Source organism: Labrus mixtus, chromosome 7, assembly GCF_963584025.1.
Source record: "Labrus mixtus chromosome 7, fLabMix1.1, whole genome shotgun sequence".
Taxonomy (NCBI): Eukaryota; Metazoa; Chordata; class Actinopteri; order Labriformes; family Labridae; genus Labrus; species Labrus mixtus.
The window spans coordinates 9,343,098-9,370,002 of record NC_083618.1 but is presented as its reverse complement, the minus strand read 5'-3'; the positions used below and the strand labels follow the sequence as shown (position 1 = coordinate 9,370,002).

Genomic DNA, 26,905 nt, shown 5'->3' with positions numbered 1-26,905 from the left:
GGGTGAACTGTGAATGTAACTATTATCGTCTTAAGGTCTTGTAAAGGAACTTAATACTAACACACCGACAGCAAGCCAGCAGTCTAAACCTTGATGGCGTGCCCTTTTTAAAAATGTTGCGGCTGTCGGCCCTCAAATTTGTCTTTCAGGCTAACCAGTAAAAATGGTTTTCTTATTCATTCACTGTGATTTGTTTTAGGGTTATTATTTTTTAAAGTTTGCTAAACGATAACGTAACTGCGTTTACAATTCGTTCAGTTAATGATTTAAATAAATGTAATCAAGTTCTGTAGGCCTACCTTTACCAATTGTTTAGTGTCTTTACCTATTCTTCTAATAGGCTAATAGGCTACTCCATGTTGTCAGTAGTCAGGCTACAAACTAACATTGAAGATTATGATTGTAATACAGCATATAATATAAACCAATACTTTATTTGATGCTCAATTGAGTTTCAATTTCTTTTATTTCATAAGAACAATGTCATTACACAAAATAAAAAAAGGGAATGCGAGTTTGCAATCTGACCATTTTGATGATGTCACTTACTCTGGCTCTGAACATCTTGTTACACAATACACTGAAATAATACACACTAATGATGGAAAGAGAAATACATGTTGGATTTTGTCTAATTCGAAGCCCCTTTTGTTTCTCATGCTGCTGATATGCTGCAATATCTACACCCTTCTAACCTAGGATAAATCTGCTGGAAGATTATGTCCAGTTTATTTTTTAACCACCACACCAATGAGTCATTCATACCATCTGAACAGTCTTTTTAACCTGATGAGGTGACACAGTGGTCTAGAGTTGTTTCCTCCAGATCCCACTAGAGGGTGTAAGATAGTTGCAGAAAGCCATTTGAAGAGCTTCTGTTTGAGGGTCTACTCTACAGTAATAAACAAAAGCGGAATGATGTGACCTCTGCAGGCACTCTTGACCAAAAGGGGAAGCGAGGCATATCTCTGTCACATGTTGTTAATCCATTTTGTCCAAATTAAATCCAAATCATTCCTTGCCTCTATTGGCAAAATATAAAATGTCAAAAAGATATAAGGTGCTGCTCCAAAAGCTATTGAAATAATGATGCAATGTCAGGCCCTTCTCCTCTGTTGACTGGTTAATCTTTGAGTGAATTTGATTTATTTGATCTACCCATCCAAACCCACTTAACGTATAGATGGAAGAACCTACTTGACAAAGACAAAGAAAGACTGTAAACCACAATCTTACCCAATATTAGGGGTAGTATTGTAGTCAACATGTCATTGATTCCTTAAAGACATAAAATCTCCCTGTCTCTGTAATACCCCTTTCACACTATTATCTGTCCTCCAGTCTCGCCCCTCTCCTTCAAACCAGATTGACCAACCACAGCCCGACATATCTCACCGACGTCTTTCTTAATCCATGTCCCACCTCTGAAACCAAACCAGAACTGAAGCGAGGACAGAAACAAACAGGTAACAAAGGAAATAAATAATGTAGCATAGACCATTTGTCAATGTCCATAAAGATAGCCTCACAAGAGTTTTTTTCTACACTGTTTAAATTGTCGAAAATCATCCATTATAACTAAATAGCTATGTATCAATATTAAATCATCCCTCTTTTCTGTTGATAGCTGCAAGATACAGCATCAAACTATACCAAATAAGTGATGCAATCCCAACATGCAGCACTGCAGGGAGGAGGTGAAGGAAAAAGCCATAGCAGCAGACTAGCTTTTTTTTTTGTGTGTGCCTCCTTTCATTGTTCTCCTTTACTTTTCATCTTCTTGCTGTAGCTGGCTCTCCCTCTGCTTCCTTGCTGTGGGTAAGGAGGTGCTACACAGTGCACTGTACAGTCTGAGCCTATTGGGAACATGCTGCTGACTCAGCCCAGGCCACTGCATTCATCTATCTGCACTGCAGTGCTGTCTCTGCTTAATCCCCCCCTCCCCCCCCCCCCCCTCCTCCTCCTCCTCCTCCTCCCCTCTCCTTCCCTCTTTCAGTGCGCCACCTTACTCACACACACTCACACGGGAGGGGGGGGGGAGGCAGGAAAGAAACACAAACATGCATGCACACACGCAAACACACACCTGCTTTTACAACCATTTCAGTGTTGTTGCACCATGACACACCCATTCAAGAGCATTAATGTATTCAAATACTATTTAAACATTGTATTTAGGTAATTTTGGGTTATTATTTTCATCGTGTTTTCAACAGACAGTAGTCTCACTGTCCTGTGTGGCTTTGAACATTTTCTCTGCCATTTTATGCAACTTATACAAGCAGTCCCATTGATTATTACCTAAGAAACACACACAAACAAAAATATCTCCAGTGTCATAGTGCACACGGCTTTAAAGGCTGAACCATTTGTATTTTAAGGGGAGGGGGGGAGACATCCATTGCCAGACATGGTGGAACATGTACTGTATGATAAAGACGACACCAGCCAGAGGTGTAACTGGAAGGCTGCTTTATTGTTTGGAAATAGATTCATGCTCAAATGATGATATTCTTTCACTGGTTCTCATTAAATTGTCCCATGTGGTTGTGCAACACACATCCTCCCTCCGACTGCATTAGTGCCAAGAGAAAATGACAGTCAAAAGGATTTTTTTCAGTTAGCCTATTTTCAGGAAAGAAAATGAAATTTATCTCAGTCATGCTACAAAAGAAATGGCCTCATATACTGATCGTTAAACCAACATTTGAAAATGAACAAACGTGTTAAAACAAAAGGCAAGCTGTTCTCTTACTAGCCCATGAACCAGTAAGCAGAACACACAGAGAGAGCACTTGTACTACATGACTTTACAAGATGTTAGTCCAGACAGTCTAATCTAGGTGGTGTGTTTTCAGTTTACAAGTTAATTTTGAACTCAGTACACAATTTCTTTCGTGTTCCGTTTTGTAAAACTCCCTAGTGTTTTTGAGATCCTTGTTGCAGGTTTTTATTGACAGACTAAATAGGAAGCTAAAAAAGGCACGTGCCGTTAAGAGATATTGCACCATAAACAAACACATAGACAGTTAAGACAGCTAACCCTTAAATCAGTAGTTATTTATAGTGAAAGTGACAGCCAAATTAAAGGTCAACTCCAAACTGCAGCAGTGTGTTTTTTGAGGGGGGGGGGGGGGAGACATGGAGGAGGGTTAGAGCTGAAACAAGCAAAATTACACAAAGAGTGAGCGGTGGCTCTTACTGGGGCACACTGATAAGCCGGAAGTCACCTGCATAAGGCTGTGAGTGTGTGCATGTGTATGTGTCTGTCTGTGATTGTGTGTTTTTGTTTGCACATGATATGAATCTATGGGGCAAGACATTTTCACACATGTATAAAAGGGTATGCTGGTAGTGCAATCCTCTCACCAAGGCAGGCTCCACAATTCTCAGCAAGCAGCCAGTACAACACCATGCATTGTACGCTGGTACCCAATATGCAGAAGTTTGCAGTGTTTTGGTTTTTCTCTGAACGTACCACACAAAGAAAGAAGCGTTATCAGTTACACTCTGTGGTTCTGGTTTCCCCTCAATGCAAGGACTGGACAGGAGACTCTCTCTCTCTATATATACATATATATAAATATATATATATGATAGAATATATATATATATATGTAATATATGTAATATAGATCTGTATATGTATGTATTGACCTATACACTTTTAAATACAATATCTGCTTTTAATATAGATTCTTTTAGCTTACTTCCCTCTTTTTTTGTGAAAAGTGACTCAAAAAAATCTACTTCATCTAACAAAGGTGTCACAGCCTAACAAGTGTGACAAAGGGTGTCAGCTGGAAGCCATTCTATTAAGGTTATTAATATTTAGTGTTAGATTAATAGCTGTAGTTTTTTTTAAGTAATCCTGTATTTACAGAAAACTACACATGCCGTTAAAAGAAAATAATATATTACATTATTTATAGTGTCTTAAAAAGTCCATTCTTAGCTTTTTCAGCTTGTGCCATATAGAACATAGCCTGAACTGTGGTTATTTCCTTCTTTTTCCTTTTTTTTTCTTTTACTGAATGTGTGTCTATTTTTAGGTTTCTTCCTATTATACACATTTGTATTTCCATGGTGATCCTGGAGAAAATGGACGGCAGTAGCTTTTATTCTTATCATTCAGAGTTTTATTTGGTTCAAGTTAACACCCACACTGATTTTGGAGATCTCATGCAGCAGCTGGACCATAAAACTTTGAGAACTGATGAGGGAGTTATTCATTAATAGTAAGTGACATCACTGCACAACAGGAAGTGCAAAAGCTGTGTTGTGGTGCTTAGGCTCATAGTACCAGAAGGATGCATCAAGTGCTCTGTTGGTTATTTGGTATTTGTTATGCAGTAGCGCAAGATGAAGAAAACTGGCAAATGAGAGGCTCAGAGCACCTGTTGTAAAACACTGAAAAAACGGGCCTGTCAAACTGAGCAGCCACAAAGTTATGTTTGCTGCTCAAACCAAAACATCCCAATTTACTCTCATGACATCTCCTCACAGTGTTTCCTGTGTCTGATTGCTATCAGGGTGAACATTACTAGTGTGTTTACTGAAATGACTTAACCACAAATGTAATCCGCTATCAATAGAAACGCTGCCAATACAAGCGAGCGAAATGTAGTTGTTTCACTGAGATGCTTCTAGCCCTATAAATCTAAGCGTCGTAAGCAGAAGGTGCCACACTGGCTCCGGACCAGGCGGCCGCCAAAATAGGGCAGCAAGCCGAGATCATTGTCCATCAACATGGCATAAAACATAAAAGATTAAAACGTGATTTCATAAATACTCCCATCACATTCACTTGCATTTTGTTGCAGAGCTCATAATAGTACATCTATAATATCTCCTGAGAAAAGGGATGAATTTTTCAAGCATTGCATACATTTCTAGGGTCTCTCTGTCGAGTAATGACAGCGAAAAAATTGAATGGGCAGGGCATACTTCACCCAATCCCACTCCATGGACAAAGGGCAACAAGGGATAACAAGGCAGATCTCTTTGGCTTCTCCACACACAATGTTTCTGTCCCCCATTCATAATTTTCTGTTTCTCATTAAAAGAGGATAATATTTAATCCCGAAAGTATGTGTTCCAGCACAAGACCAGTTCCCTCGACATCATCTTCGATGTGGCTTATTAAAAGTGCTTAAAGTAAGACTAATCAACAATCAAAATATAAATATTACGTCAGGGAATTAAAAAAACACATACACACGTAGAGAAGCTACATAACATTAAATGATGTAAACGAAATAATAAAAAGACTTCTCAGCCCTTTTCAGAAAGCTCTAACCACCCACAGAGAAACATCAGAAGTAAGAGGGAGTTTGCCAAACCTGTGAAATCCCCACAAACCACTTAGAACCGACAGTAGGACTCCCAAATGCCCGCTCACACAAAACTAAAGGCAGATGGTATGGAAGATACATAGGTGCATACAAATTATAAATATAAGCTTTCTAGAATTAAAGTTTTGCGTGTTTTAAAACATTTCAGTTCAAATGAAAAAACATGTCAGTCCCATGAAACACACAGCCATCCGTTTCCACATCTTCCACACTCAAAATCTCCTCAGCAGCATATCATTGTTTGGATTTTTACCAACGGATCCACTACAGTGGTATCATTTACCCTCATATTGCATTCTTCTGTCTGTAGAGGCAACTATTCAAACATATAGTCACTTGAAATGTGTTGTGTAATGAGATACAAATTCAGAACCTTTTTTTCACATGATCAACCCCAACATCACTTATCTTTGTTAAACATATTACTCTGAACTCTGAGCTTTCAAATCTTCTCAATCTTACAGTCGAGCCACTGTTGTGCTCTGAGTATTAGTGTCTTGTGGACTATGATAATTCATGCAAGATTTCTGATCAAAACATGCCATCATGCAAGTCATTTCTATGCATTGAACAAGCACAATTATTTATGTATTTGTTTGGAAATCTTTCTGAGTAAATGTAAGCCCTTGGCCCGAGTTGACCCCATAATAAACAGACCCTTAACCAATTGGTGTGAAAGCCCATGTAAAAAAAAAGCATTTTGATGTGGGTATAACAAAGATAATATGACTAGAAGAGTTAAGTGACATGGGCAAAATGTTGAATATTGTGTTGTTTTTTTTCTTCTGTTTGCATTTTTGCTGCTCAAATGAACATTTTCTAGCTTTAATAAAACAGAAGTATTTCCAACGCTCTGTCACTTGTGTCTTACACTCACCAGTCATCCTTCTTATAGAGTGAGTGTGTCATTTTGCTCCTCTATAAATTTCAGCACTAAATGACTCAGAAACACTCATTTGCTGCACTAAGAGAAAAATTCTTCAGCATCAAGCGGCATCCTTGTTTTTCTCTTACAACACAGTCTTCCATAGGAATCCATTATTTGCATCCAGGTGCAAAATCCTTGCTTTGATTCTGGCTCTTGGTGTAGAGTTACTCGTTTTATCTGTAGACCAGTGTTAAGTGAGCAATCTGCCTCTCAGCAGACACACACCATGTCTGTTTTTCATTCCCTTTTGTGAAGATCAGTAGTCTAGATAAAACAAAGTCACACAGTATGCTGATTATGTTTGGTTTGACTGAAGTTCAAGAGTCTTCAAGCTGTAACAGACCAAGCTGCATCCCTCTGCATCAATATAAGAATGAAGTCTGTAAACAAAATTATTGAATACTATTTTTTTCTGACTTGCAAATGAAATAATCTGTACATCTGTGTGGGTGAGTTTCCTCTCGCCTTGCTTGAAGTTACATTATTATATTTTTTATTGTTATTACTGTGATTAGTATTCCAACGCTCTAACATTTAGATTCCCTGATGTCTTTTTGGTTTCTTCCTTTCTCTTTCCTTCCTCCCTTGTCCTCGTTGTTGTCATCCTCTTTCTCCTTGTCAGGTTTGGTTACACTGTCATAGGAAGGCAGGGAGGCAGTTGAGGGAGTGCCCTCCTTCTTCTCCTGTTCCTGATTGTTCCCACCATTCTCCACTTTGTTATGGGCTGGTTTGCGCTTACAGACAAAACCCCGCCTGGCCAGGTAAGAACGATAGGCCCTTTGAATGACTCTGACTGACACTTCCTCCTGTTTGCGCCTCAAAGTGGTGGTGATTGGCTCGTAAGACACCTTGGAGGGATTCGCCGCCACAAAACGCTCCTCCATTTGTTGTCTCAACATGTCCAACTCGCCACTGTCTCCCAGCACACGCTTAGTGAATGCAAACAGAATGTCCAGGCAGTGGATGCGGTCGCCACTAACCATAGGCATGTCCATGGCAATCAGTTCAATGGTGTTGGGCTTGGGGACTCGGAGTGGGTGTTCAAGTGCATCAGCAAAGTCAGAAAGCTTGGAATAGGTGATGAACTGTGAGGCATCAGGGTCAAACTTCTCCCAAATCTCATAAAAGGTCTCAAAGTCGTCCTCACTGAGTGGGTCGGCGCTTTCCTCTGTGGCCACACTGAAGTTCTCCAGGATGATGGCAATGTACATGTTGACCACAATAAGGAAAGAAATGATAATGTACATGACAAAGAAGAAGATGCCCACTGACGGGTTGCCGCAGTCTCCTGTGTTTGGGGTTCCACTATTCTCCAGTAAGGGGTCACAGTCTGGAGGGTAGTTCAGGATTGGCAACAGCAGGCCGTCCCAGCCAGCTGACGTTGTGATCATAAAGAGGATGATCATGCTGTTACCGAAGGTCTCGAAGTTGTACATATCATCAATTCCAGCCCCATGTTTTACATAGCCAAAGTTGGACATGCCAAAGATGGAGAAAATGAACATAACCAGGAAAAGCAGTAAGCCGATGTTGAACAAGGCAGGAAGTGACATCATCAGGGCAAACAGTAGAGTTCTGATTCCCTTGGCCCCTTTGATGAGACGCAAGATTCTGCCGATACGAGCCAAACGGATCACCCTGAAGAGCGTCGGAGACACAAAATACTTCTCGATCAAGTCAGCCAGGAACATTCCTGAAGTAGAAGAAACAAAAAGGGACACAACATATGTTTGGTTTAAAAATGTAGTACCGTATATTCTGACCACATAATATCTTATGAAATACACTTTAGACAACTCTGCCTACAAGTATGACCAGAATGTAAGAAACCAGGCAAGGAAATAGAATATCAACAGTTTTAGAGGAAATAATAAATAATTTCATGTCAAGTGTATTTGAATGGTTAATAAATTGCAGTCAGGTAAACTGATTGCTGAGATTAAAGGTAGGGTTGGTAATTTTCAAAATCTAGCAGGATTTTGAAAGTAGCATTCCCTCAGTGCTCCATCTACACCCACCCCCTCCCCTCTGTGCTCCCTCAAAAGCCACGCCCCTTACTTACACACATTAACACTATTGCTCCAGAAGCACACCTCAGCTCAACGCTTGCATTGTTTAGAAACAATGTTTTCCTGTCTCATTCAGCGGTGAATAAACACTAAACTTTATCATAATACATGTTTGTTTTTTTGAGTATTTTACTACTCACAACGGCCAACGACAAACTCACAGTATAAAATCCGTCATCTGTGACACACTTTGAGTATGGGCTAGTGCCCGCAAGGGGTAAAGATCGAGCAGGGAGACAGGGAGGCGTGATTGGTTCAGCACATTGGTACCTCGTGGCAGTGGTAAGCCTGTAAAATCTTTGACCAATGTCTGCTACAGATGACAGATTTTCTTCGTTCCTTTTTCAGAGCACCTGAGTTATTCATTTCTGTCAGGACCTAAAGACAATTCCAACCAAAATCTTAAAAAGTGTATATGGAGAAAATTACCAACCCTGCATTCAATGGAGGATAATGCTTTTGTTTAAACTTGTTCATGGATTTCAAAAATTAGCATAAAAGCAGAATATAGTTTAAAGCCTTTTTTTGTGTTACTTCCAGTTTTCTCTAACTCATACAATTCTTGCTGTGAATTGTACTTTATTTATTGGTCATAACAAATGGTTTATTTTTGTAAAGAGGTTTTTCATTTCCAATACCTATTTTCAGTTTCAAAAATGTCCAATGTAATTTATCAATGCTGTGGCAAATGCATTGTATATTGGTGGCAGAAAATACTTTTTAGTGGATATCTGATGAAATTACATTGCATAGTTTAAGATTATCGAAGAATATCTAAGTTACTCCCAGTTAGGCCATGTGAATACTTTGCTTTGAATACTTGCCCACAATGGAAAGGATGACCACAACCACATCAAAGATGTTCCATCCATTGGTGAAGTAGTAGTGACGCAGTGCAAAGAGCTTCAATACAAACTCGCAAGTGAAGACCACAATGAAGAAGAAGTTGACCCAGTACAGCACTTCCTCTGTCTCCTTTGACTGATCGTCCGTCTCCACCATCATGGTGACCATGTTGAGGCAGATGAGGATCATGATGGAGATGTCAAACACCTGCTGCGTCACAAAGTCAAACACCATGCCCTGGAATTTGTTCTGAGGAGAAAGAGAGGGAAAGGGAGAAGGTATTTGGAGTCATTTATTAACTCTAAGGTACAGTAAAAAAAAAAAAAACATATTTGGTGGTGAAGATAAAGTTCTAAACAACATTAACCTGAGGCCTTGGAATTGGCTTCTGTGGCTTCTTTGACCCTAGTTTCTTCATGGCATTGTAGTATTTCTTCTGCTCTTCTGTCATGAAGATATCCTGACCTCCAAAGTGCAGGACCAAAAACAATTTAGTTACAATCTGCATTATTTAGACCTCTAATACCAAACATTGGGTTTGTTTATTTAATTATTGTTAGATATTTACAAGCTTTTAGGAAACACTTTCTTACATACATTCTTTCTGCCTTGCCAACAGTAAGACCACTCATAACTCTCATGTGTAATGTAAATATAAAGCTATATAGCCTGCTTGATTATACTGAGACTTACAAAATCCACCCATGAAACTAACACTGACATTAACTCTCGCTGGTTTTGTTGCTAAGCTAAGCTACCTGGATGCTTGCAGTAGCTTCATATTTAATGCACAGAAGTAAGAGCTGTAAAATGTTCATCATCTACCTCCTTTTTAAAAAAATTTCCAAAACTAAATCATACATGAAGCAACTTGTTTAGAGAACATGAAAGTAAGGAACATCAATCTTATCTTTTTCTTTTGTTGGTTGAAGTTATCAATGATGACACCAATGAAGAGATTTAAGGTGAAGAACGATCCAAAGATGATGAAGATGACAAAGTAGATGTACATATATAAGTTGTCTTCATAGACCGGCTGGTCTCCCACCTGGAAAATTGGGGGTAAGAAGTTAAAAGTCGATCAAAACTGCACATCAATCTCAAAGTAAGACTTGAACTGAAATAAAGCTCACCTTTCTGGAATCTATCGCAGCATACATGATGTCCATCCAGCCTTTGAATGTTGCCTAACCAGACAGACACATTGTGTTAGAAAAGAAGTTACACACTTGATTTCAGAGGAGAGAGAGACGTGACAGAAAATGTTGCTCACCACTTGTAGAAGAGCCAGGTATCCCGAACCCACATTGTCAAAATTAATCTTGACATTTTTCCATCTGACTTCAGTATTGTTTTGATTAATGAGTTCAAAACACTGTGATTTGTTGTTGACATCGTCTTTCAGGAAATTTTCCTCAGCAGTCTCATTGTAACAATAGTAATACTTTCCGGCAAACAGGTTGACTCCCATGATGCTGAAGATGAGCCAGAAGATGAGACACACCAGCAACACATTCATGATGGAGGGGATCGCACCCACCAAGGCGTTCACCACAACCTGAGGAGAACAGCAAGGAAACGGAGCCGCTGTAACTTAGCATTCACACACCAAGTGCATTGTGTTGTTCATTCAGAAGAACATCAACACACACTTAAGATTGAAATGCACATTCCCTCTCCCCATTAAAGCTCTAGGTGTGTTTCCTGATTTCTGGCACAGGATGATCTCATAGAAAAAAACTAGGGAGGTGTGACAATATGCTTAATATAGTGGCTAGATGTAATAATGTTTCTTTTAAACAAAAAAGTTTCCCAATAAGATAGTTTGATGACATTTGGCTCATGGACCATAAGAGCACTTTTTGGATGAAAAGATTTCCAGCTTTGTTTACCATTTTTCATGATTTAATCATCATTACATAAGATATCTGGAATAAGAAACTGACATTCTTTAAGAATATAGCTTTATCAATATGAATTTTACAGTTTAAACCTCAGCTAATTTGGTGTTAATATGTATAACTTGAAAGTACATATGGCATTCATTTATAGCTGATGATATTGAAATCCACTTTCAGCTATGACAACCTTTGTATCAGAGTATATTGTTGCACCCCCAAAACTATTGTTTACCAAGGTATTCAAATACTCTATCAAGTAAAATATATACTTTTGATATTGCCAAATATTTCAGTTGCACAGCAGCAGTGTGGTTATATGGGGGACGGAAAGCTTTAAGCTTCTTAAGAATGTGCATTTCTAAACACACAGGTGCCATGGTAACAAAAAGCCAAATAAACCAAAACAACAAACTGCATTATGTCAAAACTCTCTAGGTTTTTTCTACTCATTTTAACAAGCTGCCTCATAGTAAAGAGACAAAGCATTCACATGATAGGCTTATATAAAGCATCTACTGCAAAATGGTGATCATGACAATCATGGTAATGACATTCACTGAGGAGTGATGAGCGAGGATGGCGAGGGGTAAAGGGGGTATGCAACCAGAAGTTTGTTGTTCTTCCAGTGTGACAATGCCAAAGCCAAACTGTGATAGGATCAGAACACTAGAGGCAGCGCAACAGTCAGAGGATGCTGAGCTTAGACACCAACAAGATTCGTTTTTGTTCTGCCCAGCAACAACGAGAGGCTGATCAAACCATCACACATTCCAATAATTACCACAGAGCCAAATAAGAGAATCTGTCTTTCAACAGGGTAAGCTCAGAACAGCACCCTGCTGGATCAGAATGAATAGACATCCAAGCTGTACAGATACTATCAAGTGTACAGAAAGTTTACAGTATGCACAAAATTTAGATAAATTTTTCTGTCAGTTTAGAGCTTATGATTTTGCTTGCATAACCAGCATTTTGATTGAGTATAAAAAGGTTTCGTGTGATGGCTCATACAAACCTCTAGTTGTTCTCTCAGCTGGGACTGAACGTTTCAGACGTGGATTTTTATTATAAAGTGTGGCATTGCTCCAGTTTAAAATCCCTGTTGTGTTTTAAGTGTTTCATAAAGCATGGGACTGATTTTTTTAGCTGATTTTCTGTTGTTAAAAAAGTCACTGCAAAAAAAATGTCTTCTAGCACTAAATTTATAAAATATGAAATGAAAACATGATCAATCAAATCAGATGTATTTTGACCATCTGAGATGATCTGCATCCATGCAAAAAAGCTTCTCACTGAAAAAAAGCTTTACCTCTAAAACTCTCTTAAGAGATCATTTTGAAATTTGCTATATTGCCATCTCTAGCATGCTTCGGTGCTTATATTTAATCGTCATGCAGAAGGACCAGCTGCCTGGTAACTTGGGTCTTACCCTCATCCCTTCAAAACGTGACAGGGCCCTGAGGGGTCTCAAGGCCCTCAGTGTCCTGAGTGATTTAATTGGGCCTAGATCGGAGTAGCCCAATGCATTAGCTATAAGGCTGACTATAGACACCTACACAGATAGGGACAGAAGGAGAGGGACAGACAGAGGCAAAGGAAGAGAGGACCCACAAAGTTAGAGGGGATATCAAGAGAAAGGTGGGCCCTGTATATACTGGCTAAATGGTTATATACAGATGTGTTTCCGCACAGGTATTGTTGTATTAGTGTATGTAAATCTCGGTAACATATGGTTAAACAGGGGTGATTACAAATGACAAAGGTCAATAAAGTGCACATGACACAAGTTTTCTTTTTCTCTTTTTGTATTTGTTTGCTTCTGTTTGTGTTTGGTTTAGTTTGGCAAGCCAGTCTGGCGTGAAAACCAGCTTAACAGCACAGTGAGCACACCTGGAAAGAAACTTGTGGTTGACACAGTGAGAGGGAGAGAAGATAAAGAGTCAAACAAAGGGAAAAAATTAGAGGAGAGATGTATTCACAAACACTAACTCAATGTGACACAATAATATACACACGGTACACAGTACACAACAGTACAGTTTCCACACCAGAGAGCATTGCACTTAAAGAGGGGAGAGAAAAACGCAGAAGGTTGAGGACAACTTTCAGGGTTAGAAGAGAGAGGATAACCTGTGAAAGTAGGAGTCCCAACATAGCACATAAACCTTACCCTGCACCCTCACACACCGACCCCTCGGGCCCTGTCGACTGCTGCACAGCATCTCTCTTAGCTTAAAGAGAGACAAAGTTAGAGGTCCCTGCTGTGAGAGAGAGGAAAGGTTGATATTAGGGTGAAGATTTGGCATGGAAAAGTCAACACATAGGCCAACATCTGCATAATTATTGTGTGCTTTTGAGAATTTGTCAGGGGACTGAGAAGCACCAATAACCCGAGAACATCCATAAATGAGGCTTCCAACAATACATCGGGGAAATAAGATGCTGCCTTCAATACTATTTCAGAAGAGAGAACCCAATTACACAGGTACGACGTGGACAATTTCAAGTTCTATTGCTTTTCTGAGTGCACTACTACATCTGCTGAAATTTCAAATACACACGCACAATTGGGCAAAGAAATTATTTTGCCTTTCTATTGCCAGGGTCTGAGGATGACGTTTTAACTGGGGTCAGGGTCACACACAACTGGATCCAGAGCAGGATCATGGAAAATCTTAGAAGTGGTATCTATTGATATATACATTTCACAAGACAATAATTCCTTTTGATTTGTGACTATTCAGACTTTTGAGTAGCATGTTGGCCATGGCTAATATATTTGGTTTACTAAAATCTCTGAAAAACTAATGTCCAGATTTTCCATGAAACTTTGGACTTTAAGGACCCCTATGGATGAATCCAGATGTTTTCAGACATGCACATCCCTACAAAGGTTCCAGAAAGTCAAAGTTTTGATTTGGGCTCAAGAAACACTGAAGTCTACCGGACAGTTGTGGTCAATTCTGCTGGGCGCATTCACAAACCAACAGGATTAACCTTTTCAATTTCCAGGGATTCACAAGCTTTCCTGTCATAGGTTTGCTTTTTCATTGACATTTTCATATCGTTTCATGGACATTTCAGTGTCTGTGGTCAATACGGACAAAAAGGGCATAAGATGAGGAAGATTCAGTCATATCAAAAGACATTCTAAGTATATTTGAGTCAAATTCAGTTTAAAGCTTTCTTTTTGCAAGGCAAATTATCATCTCAAATGAATACCACACCACCAGAATCTTCTTCCATGAATAATGGAGGGAAGAAAAGTTAGCGTTACCATAAGCTTTTGATTTTCTGTTGAACATCGGTCCAGTTGTTGTTAGAAATGTGCCTATAACATTAATTTAAGACAAACAATAATCACACATCAAGAAAAGTTTATGTTCGGGATGTGCTTGATATTGATATAGGCTTATTAATCATCAATATTTTTGAGAAACGTATAAAAATGTGAGCATGTAGGAAACATTCATTATTGTATGGTATTTTGTGACCTGACCTTTCCTGCTTCTATGCAACTTTATTACATTGAATTATGCATTGTATTATTACTCTTAGATCAGTCTGAATCAGACTGAAATACTGCAAGGATAATCCTTTTTTATTTGAAGTTATAGTTGGGTCTTTTTGCCTTTATGAGACAGCTGAAGAGAGACAGGAAATGTTGAGAGAAGAGAGTGGGTGATGACATGGAGCGAAGGACCATGGTCGTCTTCAAACCCACGGCCGCTGTAACGAGGATCATATCCTTGTACATGGGGCGCGTAGCATAACCGCTAGGGCGAGGCCATCCGGCGTCCCTGCATGGTTAATTCTACCTTCAGGTGCATTATTTGAAAATTAAATAAAATCAAGAAACATTCAACCTTCGATCCATTGTGTACCGGAAAAAACAAGGTTGGGGACAATGTGGGAGTCACCAATAACACACAGTAGACACTATACTATCCCCAGATAGCACAAGTGTGGATAGTGGCACAGACCCAAAGACAAGTTCAGAAAACACAACAAAAAAAGACATTTTATATTACTACATGCTGGGAATATTGGAAAGATTGGCTCCACACAGTTAAGGACAGTGGTCAAGGGATAACGGAAGACTTACAAACCCATAGCTGACTCAGCACAACATAAAACATGTCAATTACATGTTAGACTTTAAGGATGACAAAAAATAAAGTCAGTTCTGATTTATTTCTATTTCTGAGTTAAGAGAAAAAGCCAGAAGCTGTATTTCAAATAGTTTACAATACTGTATAGGGAAATAATATGTAAGAAAATGTGGACGCTTTTTAAGTTGTTCAATGTTGCTTCTTAATTAGTATGAGTAATGTGTAAGTGTCGGTAGCCATACATTTTTTTTACTGTTTTACTTGTTGCATAGTGTCTTGATTTGAATCTACTGTCTAGTGGTTCAACTCAAAAGTCAATTATGCTGTTTATAATTGCCACTTACCAGACTCTTTTCTCTCTAGATTTTGGGGATAAAGTTCAGAACTTTTTATTAACACAGCCCTATTCCAATAGCAATATTTAAAGGTCACATATTATACTCCTTTTTTAACCAGTTTAAATAAGTCAAAAATCCACTCTGATCCTGTATTTGATCATGCCAACAAACCCCTCATATCAGCTCTGCTCAGAACAGGCTGTTTCTGTGTGCTTTAAATGCAAGTAAGCTGTGTTTGACCACGCCCCACCAGAAGAGCTTGGGTGGCTTGTTCTTTCTTGCACAAAGTTGCAGTGTTTTCTGTGAGAAGGCAGTCTCAGAGGGCAGAACAAACACCTAGCTGTGGGAGTGTCAACCACCTGACAGAGGCGTTACTGTTACTGTTAGAAAAACATGGTAAAGTGTATATTGCATAATATGTGACCTTTAAAGTCATTATTAAGTGACAACGGTCAGATTTAAAAATGTGTAGCTCACTGAAAAGTAGTGAATACTTCAGAATTACAGCAATGAATTAGACATCAAGTTACTGTGCCTATTAAATAAAGCTGCCATCTTAACAGATAAAGCCTTGGCTTGCAAGAATAATTCATGTATGCTGATGTTGTTCTATCTCAATGTCCTTTACATCACATTAAGGGTATGACTGAACAGGCAAGGCTGCTGGACACCAATGAACCCTTCAATTATTAGCAGCTTGTGAAAAGTTCTACAATGTTTCAAACCAAAAACTACATATTTGCTGCACTAGATTTTATTGTAAAGTTTCACAGATGACACAAATCAGAAAAGGCAATATCTATTAGTTTAAGCTGGACAGCCAAATAACAAGCTGTATGTAATGATAGGGACATGTGAGAGAGGTCACTGCATCATGACTTGTTCATCAAATCATTGATTAGTCTGCCATATCGTCTGCCTCTCTCACTGCATGTCATCTTTCACACGCTGAGTTTTCTGTCACTTTGCTTGCTTGCAGTGCTCAGTTTTATGGGAGCTTTGTGCAAATGATGTAACATATACTTTCCTTTTAAAATTCAGACCTATAAATAGCATTCAAGAAATAACACTTCATGCACAAATGACAGGAACAAATAAACCAGATGTGTAATAGTGATCATCAGGAAGATATACACTGAATGATAAAGCAGTCCAGAGAGACAAAGAGCTCTTAAACATACCACAGTTCAGTCAAGTCTTTTCACTCAGTGTCAGGAGCATAGTTAAATTTTTTCGGTTTTATTACGCTACACTGACTTCATAACATAAGAGATTTACATTTCAGGATTTTGCTGACTGTGAATGTGGTCAAAAAGTTCAGCAGCAAAGCTTTTTAAATCACAATGTTAGAAAAGCCTTTTTCAAGCTGCTACTCCTGTTACCTATAAAAGCAAGTGTGTGCTATATACTTTATTATTTTTGAAATGTAGTGGAGCAAAGTATATAAAGTGGAGATACTCAAAACATTTACTTAAACACAGTACTCAAGTAAATGTACTTTGTTACTGTCCACCTCTGCATATGGTATCTATTTTGTGGGCTCAAATGTCTCCAACCTTTCCTATATGCAAGTGTTAACCAAGCATGCCCAAAACACTGAACTAACTTTCATTGCTTTGTCAGGTGAAAAAAGAGGCTTTGGAAATTACAGAGATACAAAGTTGTTTTTAGAATAAAGGAAAGACTCTTTAAATGTTCATGCATGGGCTTCAGTTTGAGTTGACCAATGAGGCATCTTCATAAATCTACTGGTGTAAGTAACATTGCTGCACAAAGGAAAGTGAGAATTGGTTTGCAAATATACTTACATCCACAATGAAGAAGTCCAACCAGCACCAGGCATTAGTGAAGTACTTGACAAAGCCATAAGCCACCCATTTCAGCAACATCTCCAGGATGAAGATGTAGGTGAAAACACGATCAGCATACTCCAGAATGATTTTGACCGTCTTCCTCTGCTCAATGTAAACATCCTCAAAGGCCTAAAGAACAACAGAGTCATCATGTGGACAAGTGCATCACTAATCTCTCTCAACATTCGTCATTTGAACATTACACATGTCGCAAAAGAGAATATTTTCGATCTGTACTCGAAAATAGACTGTACTTTTGTTCTTTGTGTGCCAGTCCTTCCTATACTGTATGTTTGTTCCTGACAATGGCACCAGGGAAGAGGACAAACTTTTTAAGATGCAGCACAATACCTGTGATCCTTTAAAACTGTGTGGTAAGACATGTTACAGTGTTTTACCAAATGTTTGATTTCTGCAATACTCCAAAAAAAGTCAACAATAACGTATACCAAGGTGCTTTCTTCAATTCACTGATAAATGTGTGAATACGTTTTATTATCCAATAACGCCCTTTCTTGTGTAATATTCAATACGGCAGTGTGTAGGCTTTGTTTACCTTTTTTTGTGAATAGTCTTTGTACGACGTATAGGAAAACTAATTGGAATGGACACGCGCCGCCAAGTTAAAGTCAACTGATCATTCCCTCATCTTTACTATTCTCTGTAGGCTGTGTGCTTTCTTCAGCAATCATGTTTGGAGTTAGCCACAGGCCTCCCCTTCCACAAAGCTGCAAACCTAAGCTGGATTCTGCGGATTGAAAAGGTTGGTGCATTACAGCACTTTGCTGTCCATTAGCAACAATAATATCAAGAGTGGTTGCAGAGGAAAACCAAGAGATGAATTTCATGTGCGGCTAGCCTTATGAGATTCTCTTTCTCTAAAGGAATGTGAAATAATGTTTCACTCTGTGTTCACATGGTTTTCCTTACATGTATTATGCTATTCTGGGAAATAACTGGACACCTTTGTTTAGAAAGTTCTATAGAATTATAACCAGAAGTAGCAGAATCAGAGTATTTATGGGTCTAAATCAAAAAAGTGCAAACACCCATACTGTGCTCTTACCAAGGCTCCACTGCTGAGCAGGATCATGAAGATGATGAGGGTTTCAAACCAGTTGTGTTCTACAATCAGGTAACACGTCTTCCTCAGGAACCACCAGTTTTTCCCCCAGCCATGAGTGATGGGAACATCGCAGCACTTGTATTTGGCCACACACTCTGCATGATAATTACAAACACATATGCTAAAATAGGAGACAGATGCATAGTACCACCTAAATGCTTCACAGGGGCTTTAACTAGTGTAAGCACGATGTTAACATTCATGAATGTTCGTTGTTATCGGTTTTAAATTCAGTTATTACATTTTTTTGATGATTTTTGATGATTGCCAACGCTCTGAAATTAAAAGCGATTCACAGTTATGGAAACTCAACACACAAGGAGCAACATGTCAGATCAGATTTGCACAATTAAACGCACATTTTCGGGACACACCCGACACACTTCTCCTAATTTAAGACACATCATTCAAAACGGACAGCCTGTGTGTGCTCATTTCTAAACACTAGCACCGAAACATCACACTCAATTAGCAATCGCATGAACTCAGAATGCTCATGTGAAGACGCCTTGAACCAATCAGATCGTCCTCACTGGCCGATCATTGGGGGAAGTATCGTCCTGAGTGGCTGATCCAGTCCTGCGTGTACAGTAGTTTTGCAAATCTGAGCTGATGTTTCGCTTCTTGCGTGCCAAAGTTGGATTGATAAAATAATATCTTTATTTTAAACATGTTGAATAAAAAGAAGCCCAGTTAATTAAAATAAATAACTGACAAAAGCAATAGATGATACTAAAGTGAACTTAAACATTATATTCAGCTAACATTATCAAAACAAAGCAAATACATAGATACTACTCCTCTAAAAGGAGTAGGAAGAAATATATAATATTGCTTTAACACTAAAATGAAAAGTATTACAGTCATTACAATACTGCATACTGTATTATCTTGTCTGTGAAGGTTCTGTCATACAGGTCATGGTACATGTAATCTTCAGGTCAGTACTGAGAATAAAGACTTGTTGTTTCCTCATTGCCTTTGTGTTCATTAAAGAGGGTCCTGCTTTCAGGAAGTGTGTTTATGCAATAGTGAAAAAACTGTAAACGCCACCTACCATCTGTCCAGCAGGCATCAGGGTCAACGTACTCCTCCACGACCTCCACCACTGCTACTTCCTCCACATCAGGCTTTATGTCTATCGTGCTGCCCTCAGACGAACTGGTGTCATCCAGCTAGGACAAACAAAGCAGCAAACAGATCAGTTCTCCCTCTTGACTTTCAGCCGAGCAGTGAGAGGCTGAAGCATGTGGAGACAGCACAGCACCAGTGCAGCCATAACATTAATTCCCCTTTGGGTTTACATGCATGACATGATTTATTACTGAAGGTAAACATGTTGTAGCCGTGTTGTGCAGCTACATCCCCAACCTACTCTGCAGTGCTGTTGTAAGATTCACAAGGAGGTAATTAAACTCCTTTATTACTGTAGTCAGCTATTGTTTATTTATTTACCTTTTTTAGGTATAGATAAAAAATATGTCATCATAATTTTGCACAATGAAAAACCTTTCTCTAAATGTCTTGGTAAAGTTCACCTGTACAAATACATCAAGTCGTACAGCAGAACAGCAGCCTTATTGCAATTAACTACACACACACACACACACACACACACATACACACACACACACACACACACACACACACACACACACACACACATACACACACACACACACACACACACTCTGCAGAAACACTCTGACTTTTCAATCATAGACTGTAAATATTAATGGATGAAGTCTGAGTGACGTCAGCCCTCTGTTACGGTAGGGTGTTCCAAAGGCTCATCGGCAGCTGCCGCTGCCATGTTGGCAATGCTGTCTAAGCCTAGCTTTCAGTCAACCTAACTACAGGCTTAGAGCCGAAGCTGAGGCGGTGTTTAAGCCTCTTGATGAACCATTACATTGCACCCATCTGTCAATCATGTCAGCTACGCGTTTATGCATGCTGTAAAAACATATTTTTTGCCAGTCATGTGTATGTGACCTCCGGTGTTCCTGCAGCCAGCCTCAAGCGGACACTCGATGAACTGCAGGATTTTGCACTTGGCTTTATTTTTATAAGACCGGAGGTTGCCGCTTGGATTCAATTCACTAGAGAATGATGTTGCACTTTATAATCATGTCGTCAGCAAAGGCCGCTTCACATTCCTCTCTGCTCTCTCTCTCTCTCTCCCTCTTTCTTCTCTCTTTCTACCAAACAGCCGGGTGGATTCCTGCTCCTCTGATTGGCTGTCAGCAGCTTTGTCTGTGTCCGCTCCCTGCAGGGTACCCTGTGGCTGACAGTGGTGCAGGGAGGATTGGTGTGTGGTTGGTGGAGGGAGCCCAGTGGAATAGAAACCTGGTGCAGGCAGGTACAGTAGTGATGCTGCTGCATTATCTCCTCTCTTCCTACTACAAACCAGGTCAAGGTGACCCATAAATCACAACTTCTCCACAAGCTTTGGGTCTGACTTATCCTTCTCACTCATTAGTACTTTACAGTTGACGGCATGTTTCTCTGTCTGTTGCCTGGTCAGGACTTCCTTTGTATCAGTCCCTCGAGAGTCAGCACTCAGACTCATTGTTACAGCTCTCATGTCTAAATGGATTTTTTAAAATGTCAAATAAACTCTGTCTTCAGTGCTGCAGCTCAAGCCCGTTCTGCTTAATGCATCAAAATATGCTGCAAGGGCACAAACAAACACACTTCACACATGTGCACAAAGCCTTCTTACATCACCTTGTATCTTAAGAGATCATTTCTCAAGTCATCAAGTCATTTTTGGGGAAGCATAGCTATATCATGTTATTGTTCTGAGAGTCATAATCAAAAGGTTTAATATATCATTTTCTAAATATGGCTTTTAAAGATACACAAAATATCTTGGACTTCTTCAAGTTCTCCTCTGAAGATTCTTAAGCCAAAATAAGCAAATAATCTTCCTCAATCAATCATTCATGTACCCACACTAATCAAGCCACTCGCTCAGCATCTCTCTTTCATCTCCCTCTCCGACCACTCCCTCTTACTCACATCTTTACTGTTCTCCACATCCGATTCACTGCTGAAATCTTCCGTGTTGAGGTTTTCAAAGTCCGACTCGCCAACAGCGATAGGAACACATACAGTGAGGTTGGGGTTGTGGATGAAGGACATGTAATCCTCATCAATCATATACTTTCCCACACTGCTCCCAATACCACTGGTAGTTCCATTGCCATTTTTAGCATAGTCCAGCTCACGGTTGATGTCCACTGTATGGTTTGCAATGCAGTTCAGCTTCTTCTCGTACATTTCGTCCAGAGGCTTCTGTTCATCCTCTATAGGCTGCATGTCGGGGTGACAAAATAATAATAAAAAAAAAAAGGTAAAAAGAAGGTCATCATAAAAGTGTCTGAAATATGCATTCATACCGTACATAACTGTTATTGTCAAATATATACAACAAACAAGTATCATTGCATATAGATGTGGAATTATATGATACCTTCTTGAGCACTGTGGCTACCAACAGCCGCATGTTAACCTTGAACCAGGCAATCCCTATCTTAATGCGGGCGACTGCCAGCTGGAGGTTGTTGGGTTCACCATCATCATCAGTGGCTGCCAGGTTATCAGCACTGAATGAGCTCAGCAGCAAGGCCAGGAACAGGTTCAGCACCTCACAAAAAAAACACCACAAAAGCACTAAATGGATGGTTCACAAGTGGCCAACCACAGCAGGCTACTACTAGTTTCCAATAGCATCTCGAATGTTATCTGTGTCTTAGTCTTACCACCAGGTTTCCAATGACCATGACCATCATGAAGACCGTGAGGCACATGGTCTGTCCCGCCACCTCCATACAGTCCCACATGGTCTCAATCCACTCCCCGCACAACACTCTGAACACGATCAGGAAGGAGTGGAAGAAGTCATGCATGTGCCAGCGAGGCAGCACACAGTCCTGGGCAATTTTACACACACAGTCCTTGTAGCTTTTGCCAAACAGCTGCATTCCCACCACGGCAAAGATGAAGACAATGATGGCCAGCACAAGAGTCAGATTACCCAGAGCTCCAACCGAATTACCGATAATCTTGATCAGCATGTTCAGGGTGGGCCAGGATTTGGCCAGTTTGAACACTCTCAACTACAATAGAAGAAAAAAAAAGAGGATTATTTCATAGTTATCTATATTAGGACAATGATCAGTGGTTACATTTTAAAATACTCATAGTTTAAATTCATTTAACTGATTGACTGAGAGCTGTCTGCTATTTGGTTTGATGAAGAACATAACACAGACAATTAGAGGGTTTACAGTCTAATCAAATACACACTATTATGATTGTTGATTACTTAAAGACCTTTTTAAAGCTACAAACCCATCCTTATTTCTGTACTTTCTGAGTTGTTTATAATAAAGGGACCTCTACATGACACAAAATGGGACTGTTAAAAGATAAATATGTATCTTGAGAATATCTACTCTGCCTCACCACCTGGACATGAGAGCAAAAGAGGGCAAAAGAGGGCAAAAGAGGGCAAAAGAGGGCAAAAGGGGGTAAACAAATGCAGACACAATCTACTTACCAATCGGAATGACCTGAGCACTGACAGACCCTCTACATCAGACAGTCCCAGCTCAACTAAACTCAGAGTCACAATGAAGCCATCAAAGCAGTTCCAGCCTTCCTGGAAGTAGTAGTAGGGATCCATGGCAACCAGCTTTGCAAACATCTCAGCAGCAAAGATACCAGTGAAGACCTGGAAAAAGATTATTATACAAAGTTCAGTTGTTGTTGTTGTTTTTGTTGCTGCCTTTTTTTAAGTAGACGCAAAACACAATTTATCTTATGGAATGGTAAATGGACTAAATGTCCACTTGCCACGTCAGTATTAAACGACTTAAGTGTAATTCAAGTTGTGTTCAAATATGTCAGCTACTTGTCTACTGGTAAAATTTCCACAGACATTAGAATAAAAGTTTTTTAAGTGACTGATCAGTGCACTGATTTTTACTTTAAAGGGGACATATTATGAAAAATCCACTTTTACAGTGTTTTTGAACATATATTTGGGTAACCTGAGTGTCTACCGACCCACAAAATGTGAAATAAATCCATCCAGTCCTTTGTTTGTAGTCTGCATAAGTCTTACAACACAGAGAAAAGTGCTCCGTTTCAAAAAAAAAATTCAGTTTGTGATGTCACAAGCTGGATTCTGGTAAAAAAGAATCCCCTCCCCTCCCCTGATATCTCCACCCATGGACTCCACCTCGAACCAGCCTAGAACTAAAACTTTTGCGTAGGTCTGCCATCTTTATTCTCGCTACAGAAAAGTGATGTCTACCGGGAAAACTCAGGGGCTCATCGCATTCGGAGAACGGAGTGTTCTGAGAGAGCTGGTTTATACGGGGTCACAAACCTCCTCTTGTGCTTGATTCATGTTTTATTTGGACCAAATCACAGCACAGATGTTTCATTTAGACCACAGGGGGACTGTTTGAAAAGGTGGAAAAGTGGTATAATATGTCCTCTTTGATGCACGTTTCTCGATAAAAAGGCAACAAAAAATGTGTTTATTGAGGTATTCCATGTTTTATTGAAGAGTCTGTCATTCTCTGAAAAACATCAAGTAAATCTCGATTACTCATGCTGCACTTTTGGAGTTAAACTTACATTTTTTCCAAGTTGCCTGTAATTATTTAGTAATAATTTATTTTTAACAAACTATCATATCAACAAATTGATAATCTGAGTCTAGAAGACAAAAAGTTTAATGATGTGGATAAACGCGAATGAGAAAATTGAACAATGAGCACAAAAAAATGACTACAAAACTTTTGACTGTCAGTCGACAATAGGCAAAATCTGACGAATCAGGTTCAACTGTGTAAATCCTTAGGGACACGCCTTATTCCTTCACTGACCAGGAATATGCCTCAAAGTCTGTGAGTCTGTGAGTGTGCAGTTTGGGAGTTAGCCTTTGAAAGTGCTCACATTTATCGTTATGGACAACTGTAAATGCTAATCAATACATATGAAAAGTCCCTCCCTAGCTCGAAAGACAATCAGAATTACACCAAATCAAAAAAGCACTCTGCTAGTTGCTTAAAGGGAACCTTCAGTATCATGATCATATTTTTGTTTCATTAGACTGTTACTTTGTAAAATCTAAATACAACCACCGCCCGCCTCTGAGACAGAAATAATTAAATATCTGAAAGTTCTCTTTAATGTCCTGAATCGATGTCACAATGTCACTTCAAAGCTCGATTTTGCTTCTTATTCTAGTAGGGGTACTGAGTGCAGCGGGAAAAACGGCTTAGCTTACATTGCATTTTATTTGATGTGGTGCTGATTAAAAATGGATTGGCTTAGATTGAGGACCCTTCTGACAGGGCAAGGTCATACAGTTCCCATGTGTCAGCTTTGTAGGGCGCTGTAGTTTTCTGACTGTTACCCTATTGTCCACCCAACAGCTTATCTTGTGCCCAATCAGTGCTGCAGTGCAACACCCAATGATTCATGCTGCACCGTCCATTAGACTGATTCCTCTGACTTCAGTTCCTGTTCTATTCCTGAAAGGACGCCAATCCATATGACCTCATTTCCTGTCTTAATATTGGTTGTAAGCCAATACTGCTGCCCTCAGACAGCTGTGCAATGTTTAGAACGGACAGCAAGTGCAGAACACAAGTCAAGTCAAAACGCCCGCTGCACATTTCGTTAATATGTACTAGGCCTAACCAGTCCTGCACTTTTGTATGTGTCTGCATGTGTTTGAGTAAAGAAAGAGAGTGAGTTCGACAGAGTTCAGTAGAGCCAAGGTAAGCAGGGTGCAGCAAAAGCAGAAGAGTGACCTGAGTGGGGGTGGGGGAGTTTGGGGAGTAGGCTGGCCGGCTGCATTAAATGGAACTAAATCTTTAATGAGACCCCATCAGAGTCCCATATTCACTTGGCCGTGTGTATTCTTAAGTGCACATACCAAATGATGCATTGATGTATCGGTTTGAGGTTATGTAGGTGGGGCAAACTGAACTTGGAAAGCTTTGGTAGAGATAATGTAGTACATGCAGGCATAAAATGTTACACAGATAAATACTAGCGGTATGAGAAAGGTAAAAAGAGCTGCAGTTTCTTACCAGGTTGCCAGTCGTCAGGACCCCCTCAAATTGTGGGGTCATTGGGTAGTGCTCCATGGCCATGAAGAGGGTGTTGAGGACAATGCAGATAGTGATGGCCAGGTCAACAAACGGGTCCATGACAATACAATAGACTATGTGTTTGATCTTTAGCCACATGGGACAGCACTCCCAGATGAGAAACGTGTTGGAAAACTTGTACCAGCAGGGAGGACACTTTCTCTGAGACTCCTCCAGTTCTGCACCAAGGGATGTGAAAAACAGAAACGGTCAGAAAAACAACAACGCTACAAATGCAAAACAGTATTTTGAAACTGTACTTTTTCTACCATCGAGTTCCTGACAAGCACAAAACAACGTGTGCAGACACATTTACATTCACAGGCAGCATTTACATAAAAAGAAAACATATTTAACTCAAGTGTGTAAATGCAAGGCTCATTAGACATGTTTGTTCCATGTAAATACACTTATCCTATAGTGTTGCTAGTAGATAATTAGACTTTTGATGGAAAAAGGGTTAAATGGAGTCAAGAGGAATGTGCATTGTCTGTACCCTCTAACAGTGTGTTGGTGACCACGCTCATCTGACTGTTGGCCCGGTCCTTTCCTTTGAAGGAGTTGAGCTGATCCACAGATACCATGAGCGAGCCGGAGTGCTTCTTCTTAATGTCCACGTCAGTAGTCTGTACTCAGAGAAAGGAGTAATACAAGTCAGAGACAGCACTAGCATGGCTGCAGAGCAACAGACATCATTTTGAAATCATGCTCTTTAGTCTCATCCGGGTTTCATAACACTGTAGGACGACCGTCTGATCTTAAGACAAAAATCTACTGTGATGCAATGTATGACTCCCCAAAATAACCAGATCTGTTCAAACTAAAAATATCCCGTGGCACACTTAAAATTAGTACAGTAAATTCTCAAATAGTTGCCGTGATAAACAGAAGTGAGGGGAGAACATGTTCCTTTCTTGAACAGGTATGTGAGCCACGACTTTTGTTCAAATTTTTCCCATTTCCTTTTGTATTATAGTATGTGGGCATTATGTTACTGGATTTTATTTGAGAATTTACAGTATACTCTCTCAGCCCTCCGTTGTTTATTGTGCACTGAATATCTACAATCCCTGGTTCAACAGCATTAAGCTGCATGCAATCGCATGCATGTCACGAACAGAGGGGGATTCAGACATATTAAGAGAGGTCAAAGACAAAAGCAGGTATATTGGTTGAGAATAAAAGAGGAGGCTACCATGC

At 39.6% G+C, this 26,905-nt stretch overlaps 1 protein-coding gene across 2 annotated transcripts in view; it reads right to left on the bottom strand.

The window, feature by feature from the left end:
* Positions 1-447: 447 nt before the first annotated feature.
* scn8ab (sodium channel, voltage gated, type VIII, alpha subunit b) overlaps positions 448-26,905 on the bottom strand; it is a 56,443-nt gene continuing 29,985 nt past the window's right edge. For both annotated transcript variants that reach the window (XM_061042633.1, XM_061042632.1), the window contains 16 exons: positions 26,202-26,331; positions 25,646-25,884; positions 23,092-23,265; positions 22,292-22,648; positions 22,003-22,176; positions 21,549-21,842; positions 19,585-19,702; positions 18,468-18,622; positions 17,357-17,530; positions 12,528-12,650; positions 10,471-10,755; positions 10,331-10,384; positions 10,108-10,245; positions 9,565-9,669; positions 9,176-9,446; positions 448-7,975 (listed from right to left, as the gene is read on the bottom strand). In XM_061042633.1, coding sequence (XP_060898616.1) covers positions 6,810-7,975; positions 9,176-9,446; positions 9,565-9,669; positions 10,108-10,245; positions 10,331-10,384; positions 10,471-10,755; positions 12,528-12,650; positions 17,357-17,530; positions 18,468-18,622; positions 19,585-19,702; positions 21,549-21,842; positions 22,003-22,176; positions 22,292-22,648; positions 23,092-23,265; positions 25,646-25,884; positions 26,202-26,331 — 3,957 coding nt within the window. In that variant the 3' untranslated portion in view covers positions 448-6,809. The remainder of the gene's footprint in view (positions 7,976-9,175; positions 9,447-9,564; positions 9,670-10,107; positions 10,246-10,330; positions 10,385-10,470; positions 10,756-12,527; positions 12,651-17,356; positions 17,531-18,467; positions 18,623-19,584; positions 19,703-21,548; positions 21,843-22,002; positions 22,177-22,291; positions 22,649-23,091; positions 23,266-25,645; positions 25,885-26,201; positions 26,332-26,905) is intronic.